This window comes from Moschus berezovskii, chromosome 11 (genome assembly GCF_049115385.1).
Source record: "Moschus berezovskii isolate FMDL1 chromosome 11, NW_MosBer_1.0, whole genome shotgun sequence".
NCBI classification, from domain to species: Eukaryota; Metazoa; Chordata; class Mammalia; order Artiodactyla; family Moschidae; genus Moschus; species Moschus berezovskii.
In genome coordinates, this window is record NC_142470.1 from 36,234,891 (window position 1) to 36,249,626 (window position 14,736).

The 14,736-nt window shown below is 41.7% G+C and overlaps 1 protein-coding gene across 5 annotated transcripts in view; it reads left to right on the forward strand.

Moving 5' to 3' along the window:
* The first annotated feature begins 2,742 nt into the window (after nucleotides 1-2,742).
* Nucleotides 2,743-14,736, forward strand: part of CLIP4 (CAP-Gly domain containing linker protein family member 4) — a 78,464-nt gene continuing 66,470 nt past the window's right edge. For 2 of the 5 annotated variants that reach the window (XM_088841263.1, XM_055400101.2), the window contains exons 1-3: nucleotides 4,607-4,803; nucleotides 10,002-10,149; nucleotides 13,745-13,884. In XM_088841263.1, coding sequence (XP_088697389.1) covers nucleotides 10,017-10,149; nucleotides 13,745-13,884 — 273 coding nt within the window. In that variant the 5' untranslated portion in view covers nucleotides 4,607-4,803; nucleotides 10,002-10,016. Of the gene's footprint in view, nucleotides 3,218-4,605; nucleotides 4,804-10,001; nucleotides 10,150-13,744; nucleotides 13,885-14,736 lie in introns of those variants that run through there. The other 3 variants (XM_055400102.2, XM_055400104.2, XM_055400103.2) reach the window with 3 other exon arrangements.

The following is a 14,736-nucleotide window of genomic DNA, read 5'->3' on the forward strand; positions in this document are numbered from 1 at the left end:
CTATAGTATATCTTCATTTATTCAATCTTCTTTTATGTCCTTAAATAGAACTTAAAATTTTTCTCCATAAAGATCTTATAAGTTGCTAGGTTAATTCTTAATATTATGTTTTAGAGTTTTATTGATATTGTGAATGGTCTCTTATAGTCTATTTCCTGGGTGCTTACTGCTGAAGTAGAGGAAACATCTGATTTTTAGAAACTGATCTTGTATTTGGCAACCTTGTTACACTGGCCTATAACTTCTAATAGTTGATTCTGTTGCTTTTATATGCTGATGACCCTCTCATCTATGAACATGATAGGGATTTTAGGAGTTGCACATAGTGTTCTGATATTCTACATTTAACTACCTCTGTGTTAAATGTGTGTGTGTTTGTGTGTTAGTTGCTCAGTCATGTCTGACTCTTTTGCAATCCCATGGATGGCAGCCCACCAGGCTCCTCTGTCCACGGAATTCTCCAGGCAAGAATACTGGAGTGGGTTGTCATTCCCCTTTTCAGGGCATCTTCCTGACCCAGGGAACAAACCCATGTCTTTACATTTCCTGCATTGGCAGGTGGGTTCTTTACCACTAGCGCCACCTGAGAACTACCTCTGCTAGTTGGGTTCCAATCTGGCACCCCGATTCTAATAGTGAGATGTCTCTTGTTCACTTGCAACCTGGAAATGAGCCCTTGTCTTCCTCCCCTGTGAATCATATCCAACCCTGAGCTCACGTACAGGAAGTAACACTGTGTTCTTTTCATTTTCTCCCCCCACTCCTTTCTCATGGACTGCAGTCTTGTTAGCCACTGAACAGACCTTCTGGATGCTAATGTTGTTTGTCTATCCTAATTTCTCAAAGATCCCTGCTACTCATGCAGCATTCCTGTGTCCTGAATCCCCCCAAAGGACACCTGTGTACAACACAGTGGATCAACACAGGCCTTCATGTTACACAGACTTGGGTTTGAATCCTATTTCTGTCCTGGGATACAGTGAGTGAGTTCCACAGCCTCCTGGAGTCTGAGTCTTCATTGGTAAAGTGAAAACAAGTAAGATCCAAAAGATAGGAATCAAACTGTGCTCCTAATGAGCATAATGAGTCAATAATGCCCCTGTCTCCACGCTGATGCTGACCACTGATTCTGGTCACCTTTTGGGACTGTGGATTATTGCTATATTGTCCAAGAGCCTTGTTGTGCCTTCAGATATAATTGAATCTCAGCAGCTACAGTTGGACCATTTCCCCATGTGCTTTCCCACCCCTTTGATAGTTCATGTTCCAAATTCTGGCTCCATATCTTTGCCCAGTCCAACTCTTGATTTGAGAACTGTATAGCCCGTGGGGTGTTCCAAGAAGCATGACTCCAATGAGTGCTTGCATCCTTGATCATGGGCTAGGGAGTAACTTTGGTTTTTTGAGTAAAGGCAACCAGGTGAGTGGGAGACTCTTTCTCTAATAGCTTCATATCCTTGGAATTTGCCAATGTACTAGACAGGATTTGGGTAAGGCAGAAAAAGCCGGTTGCCTGGCTGGTTCTAACACAGACTTTCATTATAGGGAGAAACAACCCAGCCAGCCACACCCTGTCACCCACTAAGAGTGGTTTCTCAGAGGGATAATTTAAATCAGCAATAAAAGTGAACTGTATAGATGGAAAGTATAGCAACTTTTATTACATAGAAAACTTTATGAGTTTCTGTGGCTCACTGACAATAGGGCTTATTTCAGTTCAGTTCAGTTCAGTTCAGTCACTCAGTCGTGTCTGACTCTTTGAGACCCCATGGACTGAAGCATGCCAGGACTCCCTGTCCATCAACTCCTGGAGTTTACTCAAATTCATGTCCATTGAGTTGGTGATGCTATCCAACCATCTCATCCTCTGTCTTCCCCTTCTCCTCCTGCCTTCAATCTTTCCCAGCATCAGGGTCTTTTCAGATGAGCCAGTTCTTTGCCTCAGATGGCCAAAGTATTGGAGTTTCAGCTTCAACATCAGTCCTTCCAATGAATATTCAGGACCGATTTCCTTTAGGATGGACTGGTTGGATCTCCTTGCAGTCCCAGGGACTCTCAAGAATCTTCTCCAACACCACGGTTCAAAAGCATCCATTCTTTGGCGCTCAGCTTTCTTTATAGTCCAACTCTTACATCCATACATGACCACTGGAAAAACCATAGCCTTGACTGGATGAACCTTTGTTGGCAAAGTAATGTCTCTGCTTTTTAATATGCTGTCTAGGTTGGTCATAGCTTTTCTTCCAAGGAGTAAGTATCTTTTAATTTCATGGCTGTAGTCACCATCTGCAGTGATTTTGGAGGCCCCCCCCCCGCCCCAATAAAGTCTTACTTATATATAGTTCATTAAATGGCAAACCACTCCAGTGTTCTTGCCTGGTGAATCCCAGGGACAGGGGAGCCTGGTGGACTTCCGTCTGTGGGGTTGCACAGAGTTGGACACGACTGAAGCGACTTAGCAGCATCAGCAGCAGCATCAGCAAAGTCAGCCAAGGGCAGATTGCCTTCCTTCTTTCAACCAGTTAAACAGGTGGGTGGGGTCAGACAAGAACTGGGTGTGGTGAGAACAGAGAGAAGGAGCAGGAAACCCCAAAGGGAGGAAGAAGCATCTGTGTTACTTCATTCTCCTGAGAGTGTATGAGGTGCTGGACCTGCAGGGACAGAGAGACTGGCAGCTGACCAGGGACTGTGGGATGGTCATGGTGTTTACATATTGCATAAGCACTATGAATTTTAGTTGACAGTATGCTCAACCTGATTCTACAATGTGATGTGACTGTTGCAAAAGAGTACTTTCATATTTTGAGCTATGCTAATAGAAGCACCGGAGACGGCAATGGCACGCCACTCCAGTACTCTTGCCTGGAAAATCCCATGGACAGCAGAGCCTGGTAGGCTGCAGTCCATGGGGTCGACATGACTGAGCTTCACTTTCACATATTGGAGAAGGAAATGGCAACCCACTCCAGTGTTCTTGCCTGGAGAATCCCAGGGATGGGGGAGCCTGGTGGACTGCCGTCTATGGGGTCCCACAGAGTCGGACATGACTGAAGTGACTTAGGAGCAGCAGCAGCAGCAATAGAAGCACAAGACCAAGAAAGAGGTGGCAGTCTCTCCTCTCTGCACGCAACAGGACATCCCATTCATTCCTGGGTGTCACAATTAAGAGAGCTCTAGACAAGCTGGGATTCACCATAAAGAGGCCCTTAAAATGCTGGTGAGTGGATATTAACAGAGTCATATATGGAGCAGCCTAGGAGCACTGAGCATGCTTGTCCTGGATTCCTTGGAGTTGGGCATGATCTGAAGTCTAAAGGGGAGAAATGGAACCCATTAAGGAGGAGATGCAGGAAAGAGCATTTTAGCTCTCAAGGTAGGAGAACTTTTCAACAAGGCTAATCAAAGATAAAATACCCGCTTTCAAAGGAAGTGCATTCCTGCTTACTGGAGTTACTCAACTATGGCGACTTGGTGGGAGGACATTGTAAGGGGGACTTAAGCATCTTTTCTAGTGTCTGGAGCCAATTATTCTAATAGGAAAAGATGTTCTAGAGCATCGGAGGACTTATCTCTGCTCGTGAAGAGCCGGGGTAGCTCTTGCCAGGCACTGTGTGTGGTCAACGTGGAAGTACAGTGTAATAGTTGGTGTATCAGATCAAAAAGGCCTCAGAGGGAGTTGTTTCGATATAACATTACTGGCTTAGGGTTACAGGCTTCAGTCACGGGAAAACATGGATTTATTCAGTCCCTTCATTTAAGGGACTGTCAAATAACACCTTTCCTTTGAACCAGGATGCCAGCATTCATCACCACTCTCTGGTTCTCAGTGGGGATGAAGAAGGGGGCTAGAGAGAAGGCGGTGAGAAGGGAGCAACGCAGCAGGGGAAATAAACTTCTAGGACGAATACTGGTGCATCCTTTTCTGCATCTACACTGCCATTCAGTTCAGTTCAGTTGCTCAGCCGTGCCCGACTCTTTGCGACCCCATGAATCACAGCACGCCAGGGCTCCCTGTCCATCATCAACTTCCGGAGTTCACTCAAACTCATGTCCATCGAGTCGGTGTGGGTATAGCCTTGACTAGGCTTTTTACAGCAAGACCTGCAAGCAGGTAATTGACTAATGGCCATATTCTGGGCCATGCACGGAGCGATACGGAGGAGCCCCGAAAGGGTAAGACGTGGTGCCTGCTCCTAAGCACGGTGTTGGAGCGCTTCTAGTCCAGGGATGCGAGACAGGGAGGCAGGTCAGATTGTTTTAGCTAAATGCTTTGATGGAGGAGCGTCTGTACAGCAGGCCACGGGCTACTTCCCCAAGCATGGCCTAGGGCCAGGTGGGGTTCCTCAGAGAGCCTGCCTTGTGTTGCGGTGGAAATATCCCAGTGGCATCTCACCCTCGCAAGGTTAACGCACCAAGCCCACCAGACCTTCCTGTCCTCGAACCCCAGCCCAGGTCTGCCGAGGGGCCGCGGGGGCGCAGGCAGAAGGCGACGAGCACGGGCGCGCGCTCCCTTACAGTCCCCGCTCCCCGGCGCGTGCGCGGGGCCGGGACAGGGGCCTGCGCGCCGCCCGGGCGCCTGCACTGCGCGCGCGCACCGACCCCGCGTGGGGCCCGGCTCCGGCGCGCGCGACGCGGAGGCGGCAGGCGGGAGGGGCCGGACGAGGGCGGGGAGAGGCGCGGCGGGAGGCCCCGCGGCCGGCTACCGGAGACAGGCACCCGGGCGGGCGGAGAAGCGCGCCTCTTAGCCTTCTCTCCGCGCTCCCGCGTTCCCGTCGGCCGCCCGCAGAGGACCGGCGGAGGCAGGTGGGGCGGGAGCGCGCGGGGGCCCCGGGCCGGGCGGGCGGGGGCGCGGGGACCTGAGGGCCGGTTGGCGGTTCGGGGAGGGCGGCGCGGAGGCGCTGGGAAGCCCCCCGGGGTCGCCTGCAGCGGGCGCCAGTGCCGCCGGCTCCCGGAGGCCTCCCGGGGGCGGGGGCGGGGTTGGAGCGGCCCACGGGCCGGGACGTGGGTGTCTGGTTTCCGTTTCTCGCCGCCCGTTTAACTTCAGGATGAGATACCGCCAGGTGTGTGGGACGGGCCGGACCCTGCTGCGCCGCCCCAACCTTGACCGCCCCGGCGCCCTTGGGAGAGCCTTCGCGCGCAGTGATGCGCAGCGTGCTGTGCCCAGCCCTTCGTGGTTTTCCTGAGAGGGCCCTCTTCTCATCTCTTCTGCCACCCCTTTGCTTATTAAACTGTTTGAGAAACCTTTTGCCGGAGAGAATTCAAAGATAAATGACTAAGATAAATGACTCTGTCTCCAGTCGTTCGCTACCCCCAGATTCCTTAATTCTAAATCATGGGAAGTTGGGGGAAAACACTTGCTCAGAGACTGCTCAACAGAGCCTCGGGTTAGACCTCATCCTTGTGAGCTGGATTGATGGGTTTATAACGTCAGCTTTCTTTTGAATTAGTTGTCAGGTTGTTCATTAATCTAGAGACTAGGCAATTTGGATTTTAACTCTGAGACAATGTTTTGATATGTATCAGAGGAGGATATTCTCATGGGATAATAACTTGCTGTATGTTCCCTGCTAGAGTGTGGTTCACATTGTAGCAATATCAGAGTGTAAATTGATGCCTTTTAAATATTTCAGTGAAGAAACACCCTCCTTCTTTGAAACATCCGCCAAATACTTTAATCGTACTTCACTTTCACATTGACACTTGTCATTTATGTATCTTCTGCACAACTTAAGGTCATCTAAATGGCAGAAAATCACGCAGTGAAGGACATGGAGCAACTGTGTAGAGAAAGCAGAGAATTGGAATTGGCAGAAGTCTGCATTTTTATGATGCAAAGCCATCCTGGTTCCACCCTGTTTTGCTGCCATAATTATGGATTTTAAAATACTTTCGTTTGTTATGGACAACCTGGGCTGAAAGAGTGAATCTTGAAATGGAATGAATATGTTTATTTCTGTGTTACAGAAGATTTGGCATATGGTATATTATTTATAGGATTTATTTCAGACGTTTCATATTTACCAGAAACAATCCCACCAGCAAGGCTTTTAAAAAATAATATTTATATGATGTCTTCTATGGCTTGTAACAGCTCCAGTTTTGAAACATACTAGTGATCTTCATGTAGTAGAATCAGCTGAACTCTTTAGCCCTGTGTAAATCTGTGCACATCTGGTTACTTTTAGACTTGCTATTCCCATGTTGCTGCTGCTGCTGCTGCTAAGTTGCTTCAGTCGTGTCCGACTCTGTGTGACCCCATAGACGGCAGCCCACCAGGCTTCCCCGTCCCTGGGATTCTACCACCATGGGCTTGCTTAGTTTGTTAGCCTCTGTTTTTTTGTCATTTCAGGCATTTGTATATTTTCTCATCTGGAACTTGAGTCCACAGAATTTTCTATTCTGAGGGAAGTGTTCTTCTGCAATGTTCAATACGGTGGCCACTAGCCACATGCGACTTTTGAGTCCTTGTATGGGGCTTGAGCAATGGAGGAACTAAATGTTTAATTTGTATAGACACATGTGGCTAATAGCTACCCGTTGGGCACTGCAGTTTTAAATTATTCCCTTAGGAAGCCTTCACTGGCTGCCTTGAATCCAGCACTTATTTCAATTATATAGTAATTTCAAATTTCTTGTAGGAATTCTGTTCTTAACTGTAATCTACTTGATGACAAATCTATTTTCTTTACCTTTGCTATGCCAGGCTAAGAGTAAGAAACGCTTGATAAATATTTGTTGAATGTCTAAATGAACTTGTTGAGGGCAGGTATCTTCCATGTTCTCTGTAAGGCCTGTCGTTCAGTCGCTCAGTGGTGTCTGACTGCAACCCCATGGACTGCAGCGCACCATACTTGCTCAGTGATTAAATAGGTTTCATGTAGATGACAAATGAACGGGTTATTAGAAATATGCTTAAAATGTTTATTTTGGTAAGATTTTTTTTTTTTGTATCTCGTGAAAATAAACACTCATAACAGAATACTATATGAAAGTGAATGAAAGGGCCTCATGTTTCCAACTCATGTGGATGCAGCTTGGATTTCCTGATAGCTGAGTAGCAACTCAGGGATATGAGTTTGAGTAATATGCCCTTGAACTGTATTCCAAATAAATCTGAGGGCATCTCTTGGTCTCAGTGAGGTTCCTTAGTGAGGTCCTGATAGCCGTGAGCCACTCTGAAGAAGTTAATGGGCAACTCCACTCACCATTGTTCAGTGTTAGGGCATTGACCAGGAATCTCTGAAAAAAAAAAATCACCAAATATTAGAACCATGTTACAAGTTGCTTTTACTCAGAGCTGATTTGGGGTGATGGAATTCCTATATAAATCATAACTTAGGGAATTTGATTCTTGTTACTGCAGCTGTTACATACACAGTTAATTAGGGCCACCTTTTTTTTAATCTTAGGTTATTTTGCATAACCCATTATCACCAATTAGCCATAGTAATATGTACCCAATCCAGCTCATCGTAACTCTAGATTTGACCAAGATTCCCAGATCTTTAGATCCAGAAATCACTTTTAGGAAAGGATTCTAAAACTATACAGAAGTTTGTAGAGATGTATAGTTTTCTTAAGTGGGACAAAAGGTAGAAGGTTGGGCTTTTCATGACAGAAAGGAAATGGGACCAGGGGAAAAAATGCAATGAAGATACAAAATACCTGTTAAGAATGTTCACTACATTGTTCAGGTAATATTGTAGCTTCTTTGGGTTTGAAATATCTAACATGTAAAATAAAGTTGATTACATCTTGTTGAATGAATCATCTTTCCAGCTTGAGTCTAGGATTTGAATATTTATTAAATGTGTATATTTAATAAATAGTTATTAAATGTGTTTTTGAATGGGAAACTCCACTCTTTGAAAGGGAAGTTTTGGAAAGTGGCTTCCTCTTAACCAACTCAGGAAGAAAACCACTTAATCATTTTGTTGAAGAATTAAGAGTGTGAAAAACATGGCTGAGTCTCAAAGTGTGACTGTAGTCAAAGATTAATCTTCCTAAAACAGCTTGAATTAGGACAGTCCTTTTAAAAAGTCAGTGATTTCCCACTGCTCATGGAATTAAATGGTTGGTATTTGATCAGGTATATAAAGCATTACTGAGGAGAGTCCTAAAAAACCATGACAGCCTTACCTCTTACTAGATGTGCCCAGTTCCAGCCTGCTGTACCTTTGATGGGCTCCGCTTTTAAATTTCTGCCTACTCATCTTTCAAGACACTTCTCAAATGATGCTTTTTTCACTGCACCATTTCTCATTCTCAGGAGCTCCTACTGCAAACGTTCCTTGTACTGAGGTTATGGAATATATTTCACTCAGCTTTATCAACTATAGTTATTAGTACTATTTTATTCACCCTAGTAGATTGTAAGCTACCTAACAAGCATGGGCCATATATTACTCATTTATGTATTCTCTGAAACATCTAGAATAGTGTAGTGCCTTGTACAGATTAAAATCATTAAACTTTATTTCTGTTCCTTGGCTTCAAAGGACACTTCATACCTGGTATAGACTGTTTTCCCCAAATTTACTGCTAATTTGCAGAGGCCAGCAAGCAGAAACCCTGACTGACTTTGAATACAGGGAAGCTGCAGTATTGAAAGAGCTGTCCTTGTGGTAGGCGCTACTTTTTGGAATTGTTAGTATTTGAGGAAGTTCACCATGCCATATGGCAACAATTTTTCCCATTTATGTGGCCAGGTTAATGTCAAAATGATTCAAAGTATTGAGTGGTGAGACATTTTAGCATCCAGGAAACCTTGAGAGCCTTTAATATAGAAACACTGGATTAAGTTATTTAATATATAATATCCATGACCGTGTAAACATGTACCTTATGAGAAAAAAGAAATTGCCTTACTCTTTACCAGTTTCTGCTAGTATTTAGAAAACATATGAATCTGATTGGAAAGAAACCACTTATCTCAGAAAGGTGACTGCTTGGAGTAGGGTGGTGGTGGTAGGGAAGTGTGATAGGTTAAGGTGATAAACTGTTGGTTAAACAAGTAGAACAGAGCACACATTGAGTAGTATCTAGCCTAGCATTATCTGCTACACTGTCAGTTAACTGTCTTTACTTATTCTGTTCTTTCTACTGAAATAATCTCTACTCATTTTTATTTAGCTTTGTAATATAGTTTTCTGCTTATATTTTAAATAGATGCAGAGATTCATAATATTTCAGACTTCAAAGATTTGATGCAGAAGAAACTGGAAGGCTTTTAGCCTCATAGTTCAGGGTTACTAACATTTTCTCTTCATTATGTGTCATCTCTTATATGTGGGTGAGGGTGCAGCTGCTGTCTAATTTGGAGCAAATTTATTCTGAGTGCTCATGTTTCCTGGGAAAAAGAGGTAATATAAGTGATGTGGTTTAAAGGCATGACCTTCCATCTTCCACTGGATGGACTAAACAGATCCTCTACCTTGTTAAGAAGTGAAACAATGTCAGTAAGCTTCTAGATTTAGATTTGTACGAGTGATGTGGTCAGTTTTCAAATAAGTTTTCTGGGATGTCAGAAAATAATAATGTTCTAAACTAGATTATTTTCATGAGATGAGCAGATGGCACGAACCATTGGATGACATGATAGAAGCTGTGTCAGATCCTATGAGAAGTTTGAGATACAACTACCAGCGATACTATCTCCTCGCTTGTTACTGCAAGTAAAGAGGACATCACCCATTTAGATTAGTTCAGTGTTTAAAAAATGTTTTTGCCTATTATTGGGAAATACATAGTAGTTTTTTATTCCTGAGCTTTGTCCAAAAAGATTACGTATGCTGTTGACCCTAAGAGACAGTGTGAAGCAATGATTATTCATTAACAGTGGTTTGCTAAAAGGAATTTTTTCCCCTCACTCTCTAAAGAGATGTTTGAACGTTGACAATAGGTTAGATATTTTAAAAAATAGGCTATTTGTGATTGAAGGCAGTTATTCTAAGTTGCATACAAATATAATAGATATGCTTTTTTCCTCTTTCTCATTAAAGGTGGCTTTCTAGAAGATGACCATAGAGGACTTTCCAGATTTTCCATTAGAAGGAAGTTCTTTGATTGGAAAATACCCATTTTTATTTCAAGGTTCTGATACACCAGTTATCTTTTCCATTTCTGCAGCACCAATGCCTTCAGACTGTGGTATGTTAAGTAGCTGTGTTTATTTTCCATGAACTGGTAACTTGACTTCTGTTTTATACCTTTTTGTATTCCTGATTTTTCCTAAAACCATTTATTGTGGTTTTCATAAAATTACTAAAGTTTTAATTTTTCAAAAATGACAGTTGCTTATTGCTTTTCATGCCTTTTAAGCTAAACACTTTATGTCTGTTGTCAGCATTTTTACTATGTAAAAACGTTCATTTTAAGCACCACGGTGGATTCAGAGGATTTTATTTTTAAAATGCAGTGGTGCTTAGACACCTAGCATCCTTCTGCTGCTACTGCTGCTAAGTCACTTCAGTAGTGTCCGACTCTGTGTGACCCCACAGACGGAAGCCTACCAGGCTCCCCTGTCCCTGGGATTCTCCAGGCAAGAACACTGGAGTGGGTTGCCATTTCCTTCTCCAGTCCTTCTGCTATTGATATATATATTTTGGTTAAATATATTGACTTGTTTAAAAAGCGATGTATGAAAAAAAACGATGTAAAAACACTGTGAGGTAGCCTTCTTTAAGGGCCCTGTTATCTCTGAAATACTGGGATTCTAATTAACAAGCCAAGTAATCACTGCTGAAATGATCCAAATTTGGATGACCATGTAACAAAAAGTAACGTGTTTTAATACACAAACAAGCCTAATTTGGATTCTGTTCAACTGTCTCCCATTGTAATTATCAGTGTATACACAAATATAGTAAAACAAAACCAGAAAAGCCCTGTACTTATGCAGAGAGGGTGAGACCTTTCCTGGGAATGTGGCTTGAGATTGATTCATATTTAAATTGGTTCATTAAATATTCTTTGTAAAATGTAAATTTAGTAGTAGTCTGGTTTTTAATCTATTTAGGCTTTTTTTCCTGGGACCATATTTTATCAGATAGGTGATAAAGGAATAAAAGAAAACTGGAAGGTAAACTTAATGGATGTGTTACATTTCTAATTTAGATAGAGCTTTTCAAGTAAAATATTGGTCACCATTTCAAATTGTCTTTGGAGGCAGAGATAATGCAGTTTTTAAATATTAGTGAATATATAATGATTGGATTGTGACTTTGTCTTTTTAGCCATATCCATTTTAATAAGTCCTCATCTCCAAGTATGCTATTTTTATATGTTCAGATTCTGTAGCGGCTTGCCTTGTAGTCATCAAAGGTGTTACATATCTTGGGAGTTATTTGCAGTTTTTACAAAAACTGACTGATTTTCAGATATTAAAAAATCAGTTAACAGGAAAAACCTTGAAAAGCACTTTGTTCCTTGCTTATGGCCCTTACCTTGTTCTATCTTGAGTCATAATTGTCTTCTTTCCTTTCCCAGACGATCGCTGTTTGGATGGAGTAGGAATCACGTTTTGTCTTGGATTGTCTCGTTGGGCTCAGGCAGTCATTTGTTGATAGCAGTTGCTTAGTCAGTGTTTGTTGAATAAATACATTGAAAGATGAAAATGGGTATCGATCCCTTTGTGTAACAAAAATTAAACATTGTGTGAATTCTTAATAGGTCCTTAGAATCTGAATGGACCTACAGTTCAGCTTTCCCTACTCATTTCCTAGTATAGAAAATCTTTTTCAGGATCTCTGATAGGTAACCATTCAGCCACTTGGATATCTTCAGTAGTAGGTAACTAATAGTTTATTTCATTGCTAAAGTTTTAGTTGTGATAAAAATTGTTTTTGTATATGGATTCAAAGCATGCCTCCTTAAAATTTTGGCCAATGGTTTGATATATGTGTGGAACAAACACTTTTTTATATGATAACCTTCAAATATTTGAAGATAATTTGGATATTTTAAATTAGTCTGTACTTCTTTAGGCTACACATTTCTGATTCCTTTACCAGTCCCTCACCACCAGGATTTCTAGACCCTTTCACTCCAGTTGTTCTCTTTAAAGTATGCTGTAGTCAGTGTGCTCTTAAAACATGGCATCCAGAATTGTGCTTGTTGAGTAAGTATTTGTTGAGGGCCTGTTATGTGCTAGGTATTGTCCCAGGTGCTGGGGATAGCACAGTGACCAGGAGCGACATTCTAGGAAGGAAAACAGACAATAAATGAACACATGAATAAACAAAATGTGAATTTTATAGGTTATAATGAATTCTGTGGAGAAAAGAAGTGGACAGAGGGTAATGGAGCAGAGTGGTTGTTAGCTGGGCTGGTCATCTGAAGAATCAGAAGCAGCTGGTTGAGAGAAGAGCCTGGAGAGAAGTGTTCCAGGCAGAAGAATAGGAAATCAAAGACACGGAGTTGGGGAAAAAACTGGTGTATCCAGAGAAATAGTGGAAGGCCATTGTGGCTGAGAAGCAAAGTGGTTGAAGGGCGGAATGGCAGGAGATGAAATTGGGGAGGAAGGCAGGGGCCAGACCAGGCAGGATCATTTAGGCTTCAGAAAGGAGTTTGTATTTTTTCTAAATGTAATGGGAATGTAATTTTGTCCGTCTCCTCCTACAAAGGAATATTGGTGAAATTTTGATTGATTAGAATTGAAATTATTTTAAATAATAATTAAACTTTAAAGTTTAAATAATTTAACTTATGTTAAATCTGTAAATCTGTAAATTTTAGCTCAATAGTGAATTTTCTTGGGGAGACAACCTCGTAGAGGAAAGACGATAGACTTTGGAGGCAGACCTGGTTTTCTGCCCCAGATTTGTCACTTGCTAGCTATCTGACTTTGAGCAAGTGTTAGTTACTCTGAGCTTATCTATAAAATGAGACTAATACCTATCAGGTAAGGTGTTTGGTAAAGTGTAAGCACTCAGCAAATATTGCTTTTCTAATGCGTCTCTTCTTTAGATGCTTCTGATTTTTTAGAGTCCCTAGCTCCTTTTTCGAGATTAAAGAATCTGATTTTCTTCTGTTCTCTTTTATTTTCTGGCCATAGGATAATCTATTCTATGAATCATAAAGAATTTTAAAATCATGTTTAATTTGTGTAGTATTCCACGTCTTTACTAATATATATTCCAAATAACCCAATCTCTTTGCCTCAATGCTTCCTTTCTGCAATGTCACATATTTCTTCCTTGTTGTGTGTACATAGCAGTTCCCCACTGGCTTCGCAGTGGGTAAAAAGTAATGCCTGTTTACTGTAGAAAATTAGGAAGAGAAGTAACAAGAAAGTTAAAAATTACACATCATTCTAGTACCACTGTTAATATTCTGGCATGTTTTATTTCTACTATGTATGTTTCAATCATGGATGTGAATCTACTGTTCATGACATATTAATATTTTGAGAGGTGAACATACCTGTAAACTTTGACAGATTTTCTGTGCTTTAGAGGACGTTCTTGGACAGTTTAGGGTTTGAGATCAGTACACTCAGATTTTTGTTTCATTTGTGATAAGACGTGGTGTGATGTGTGGAAATCTCATTCTCACAACACTTCAGAAGTGCTTCATAATTTTTGGTGATTCTGACTTGGCTTTTGAGACTTGCTTAAGGTAAAATATTTCTAGCACCCAAAAGTATTTGTGTCATTTGAGTCCTGGTCTTGTTGTTTATTATTTTTAACATATGCTTTTGGAAAGTTTAATAAATATAACATGCCTTTTTTTATTCTTTAAACAGAGTTTTCTTTCTTTGATCCTAATGATACATCATGCCAGGAAATTCTCTTTGATCCCAAAACTTCCGTATCAGAATTATTTGCCATTTTAAGACAGTGGGTTCCTCAGGTCCAGCAAAACATTGACGTTATTGGAAATGAGGTAAGGAGTTTTTATATCATAAATCTTATGTTATTAGGATTGTTAATTGTGAAATATTTTTTCCCCATTGGAATGAATAGGTGGTGATAAAGGGGAAACCTTTTAAAGATGCTGATGCTTTGTATCTCTGGATTTTTCACCAAAAGTGAGTTAGTGCTGTATGGTCTTTCCATCGGGGCTTCCCAGGGTGGATCAGTGGGTAAAGAATCCACCTTCAATGCAGGAGACATGGATTTGATCCCTGTGTTGGGAAGATCCCCTGGAGGAGGGCATGGCAACCCACTCCAGTATTCTTGCCTGGAGAATCCCATGGACAGAGGAGACTGGTGGGCTACAGTCCATAGGGTCGCAAAAGAGTGGAACACGACTAAAGTGACTGAGCATGCACACAGCACGGTCTTACCATCATTCCCCTGTGCTCCTCACTTCCTTACATCTGGAGTTCTGACATTTTGGCTCTTGATGGGAGCAGGCATTTTTCGTATTTTCATACAAATTAATTTATAAATTAAAAAAATACTTTCATGAGGGAATTTGATTACCATCGTGTTTATCTATACTTTTGGGTGGCTTGGTAAAGATCTAGACTTAAATATAATTTAAAAACTCTGAATTTTTTGCAAGAGAAGTAAAAGAATAATGCTGGGTTCCTTGACCAGCTTACTATCATGTGTTAAGGAAGGGGGGCTTATACTTTTTCAAATACTGTTACTCCCATTAGAAAGGAAATTTTCTTGTCCTTTGAGAGGTTAAGGAACCTATTTTGAGTGACAAATTACTTGGGAATACTCTTCAAGAGTTTCCTTTGGTCTGGTGACAAGTTCAATTTTCATTTTTGTTATTGGGTGCAGA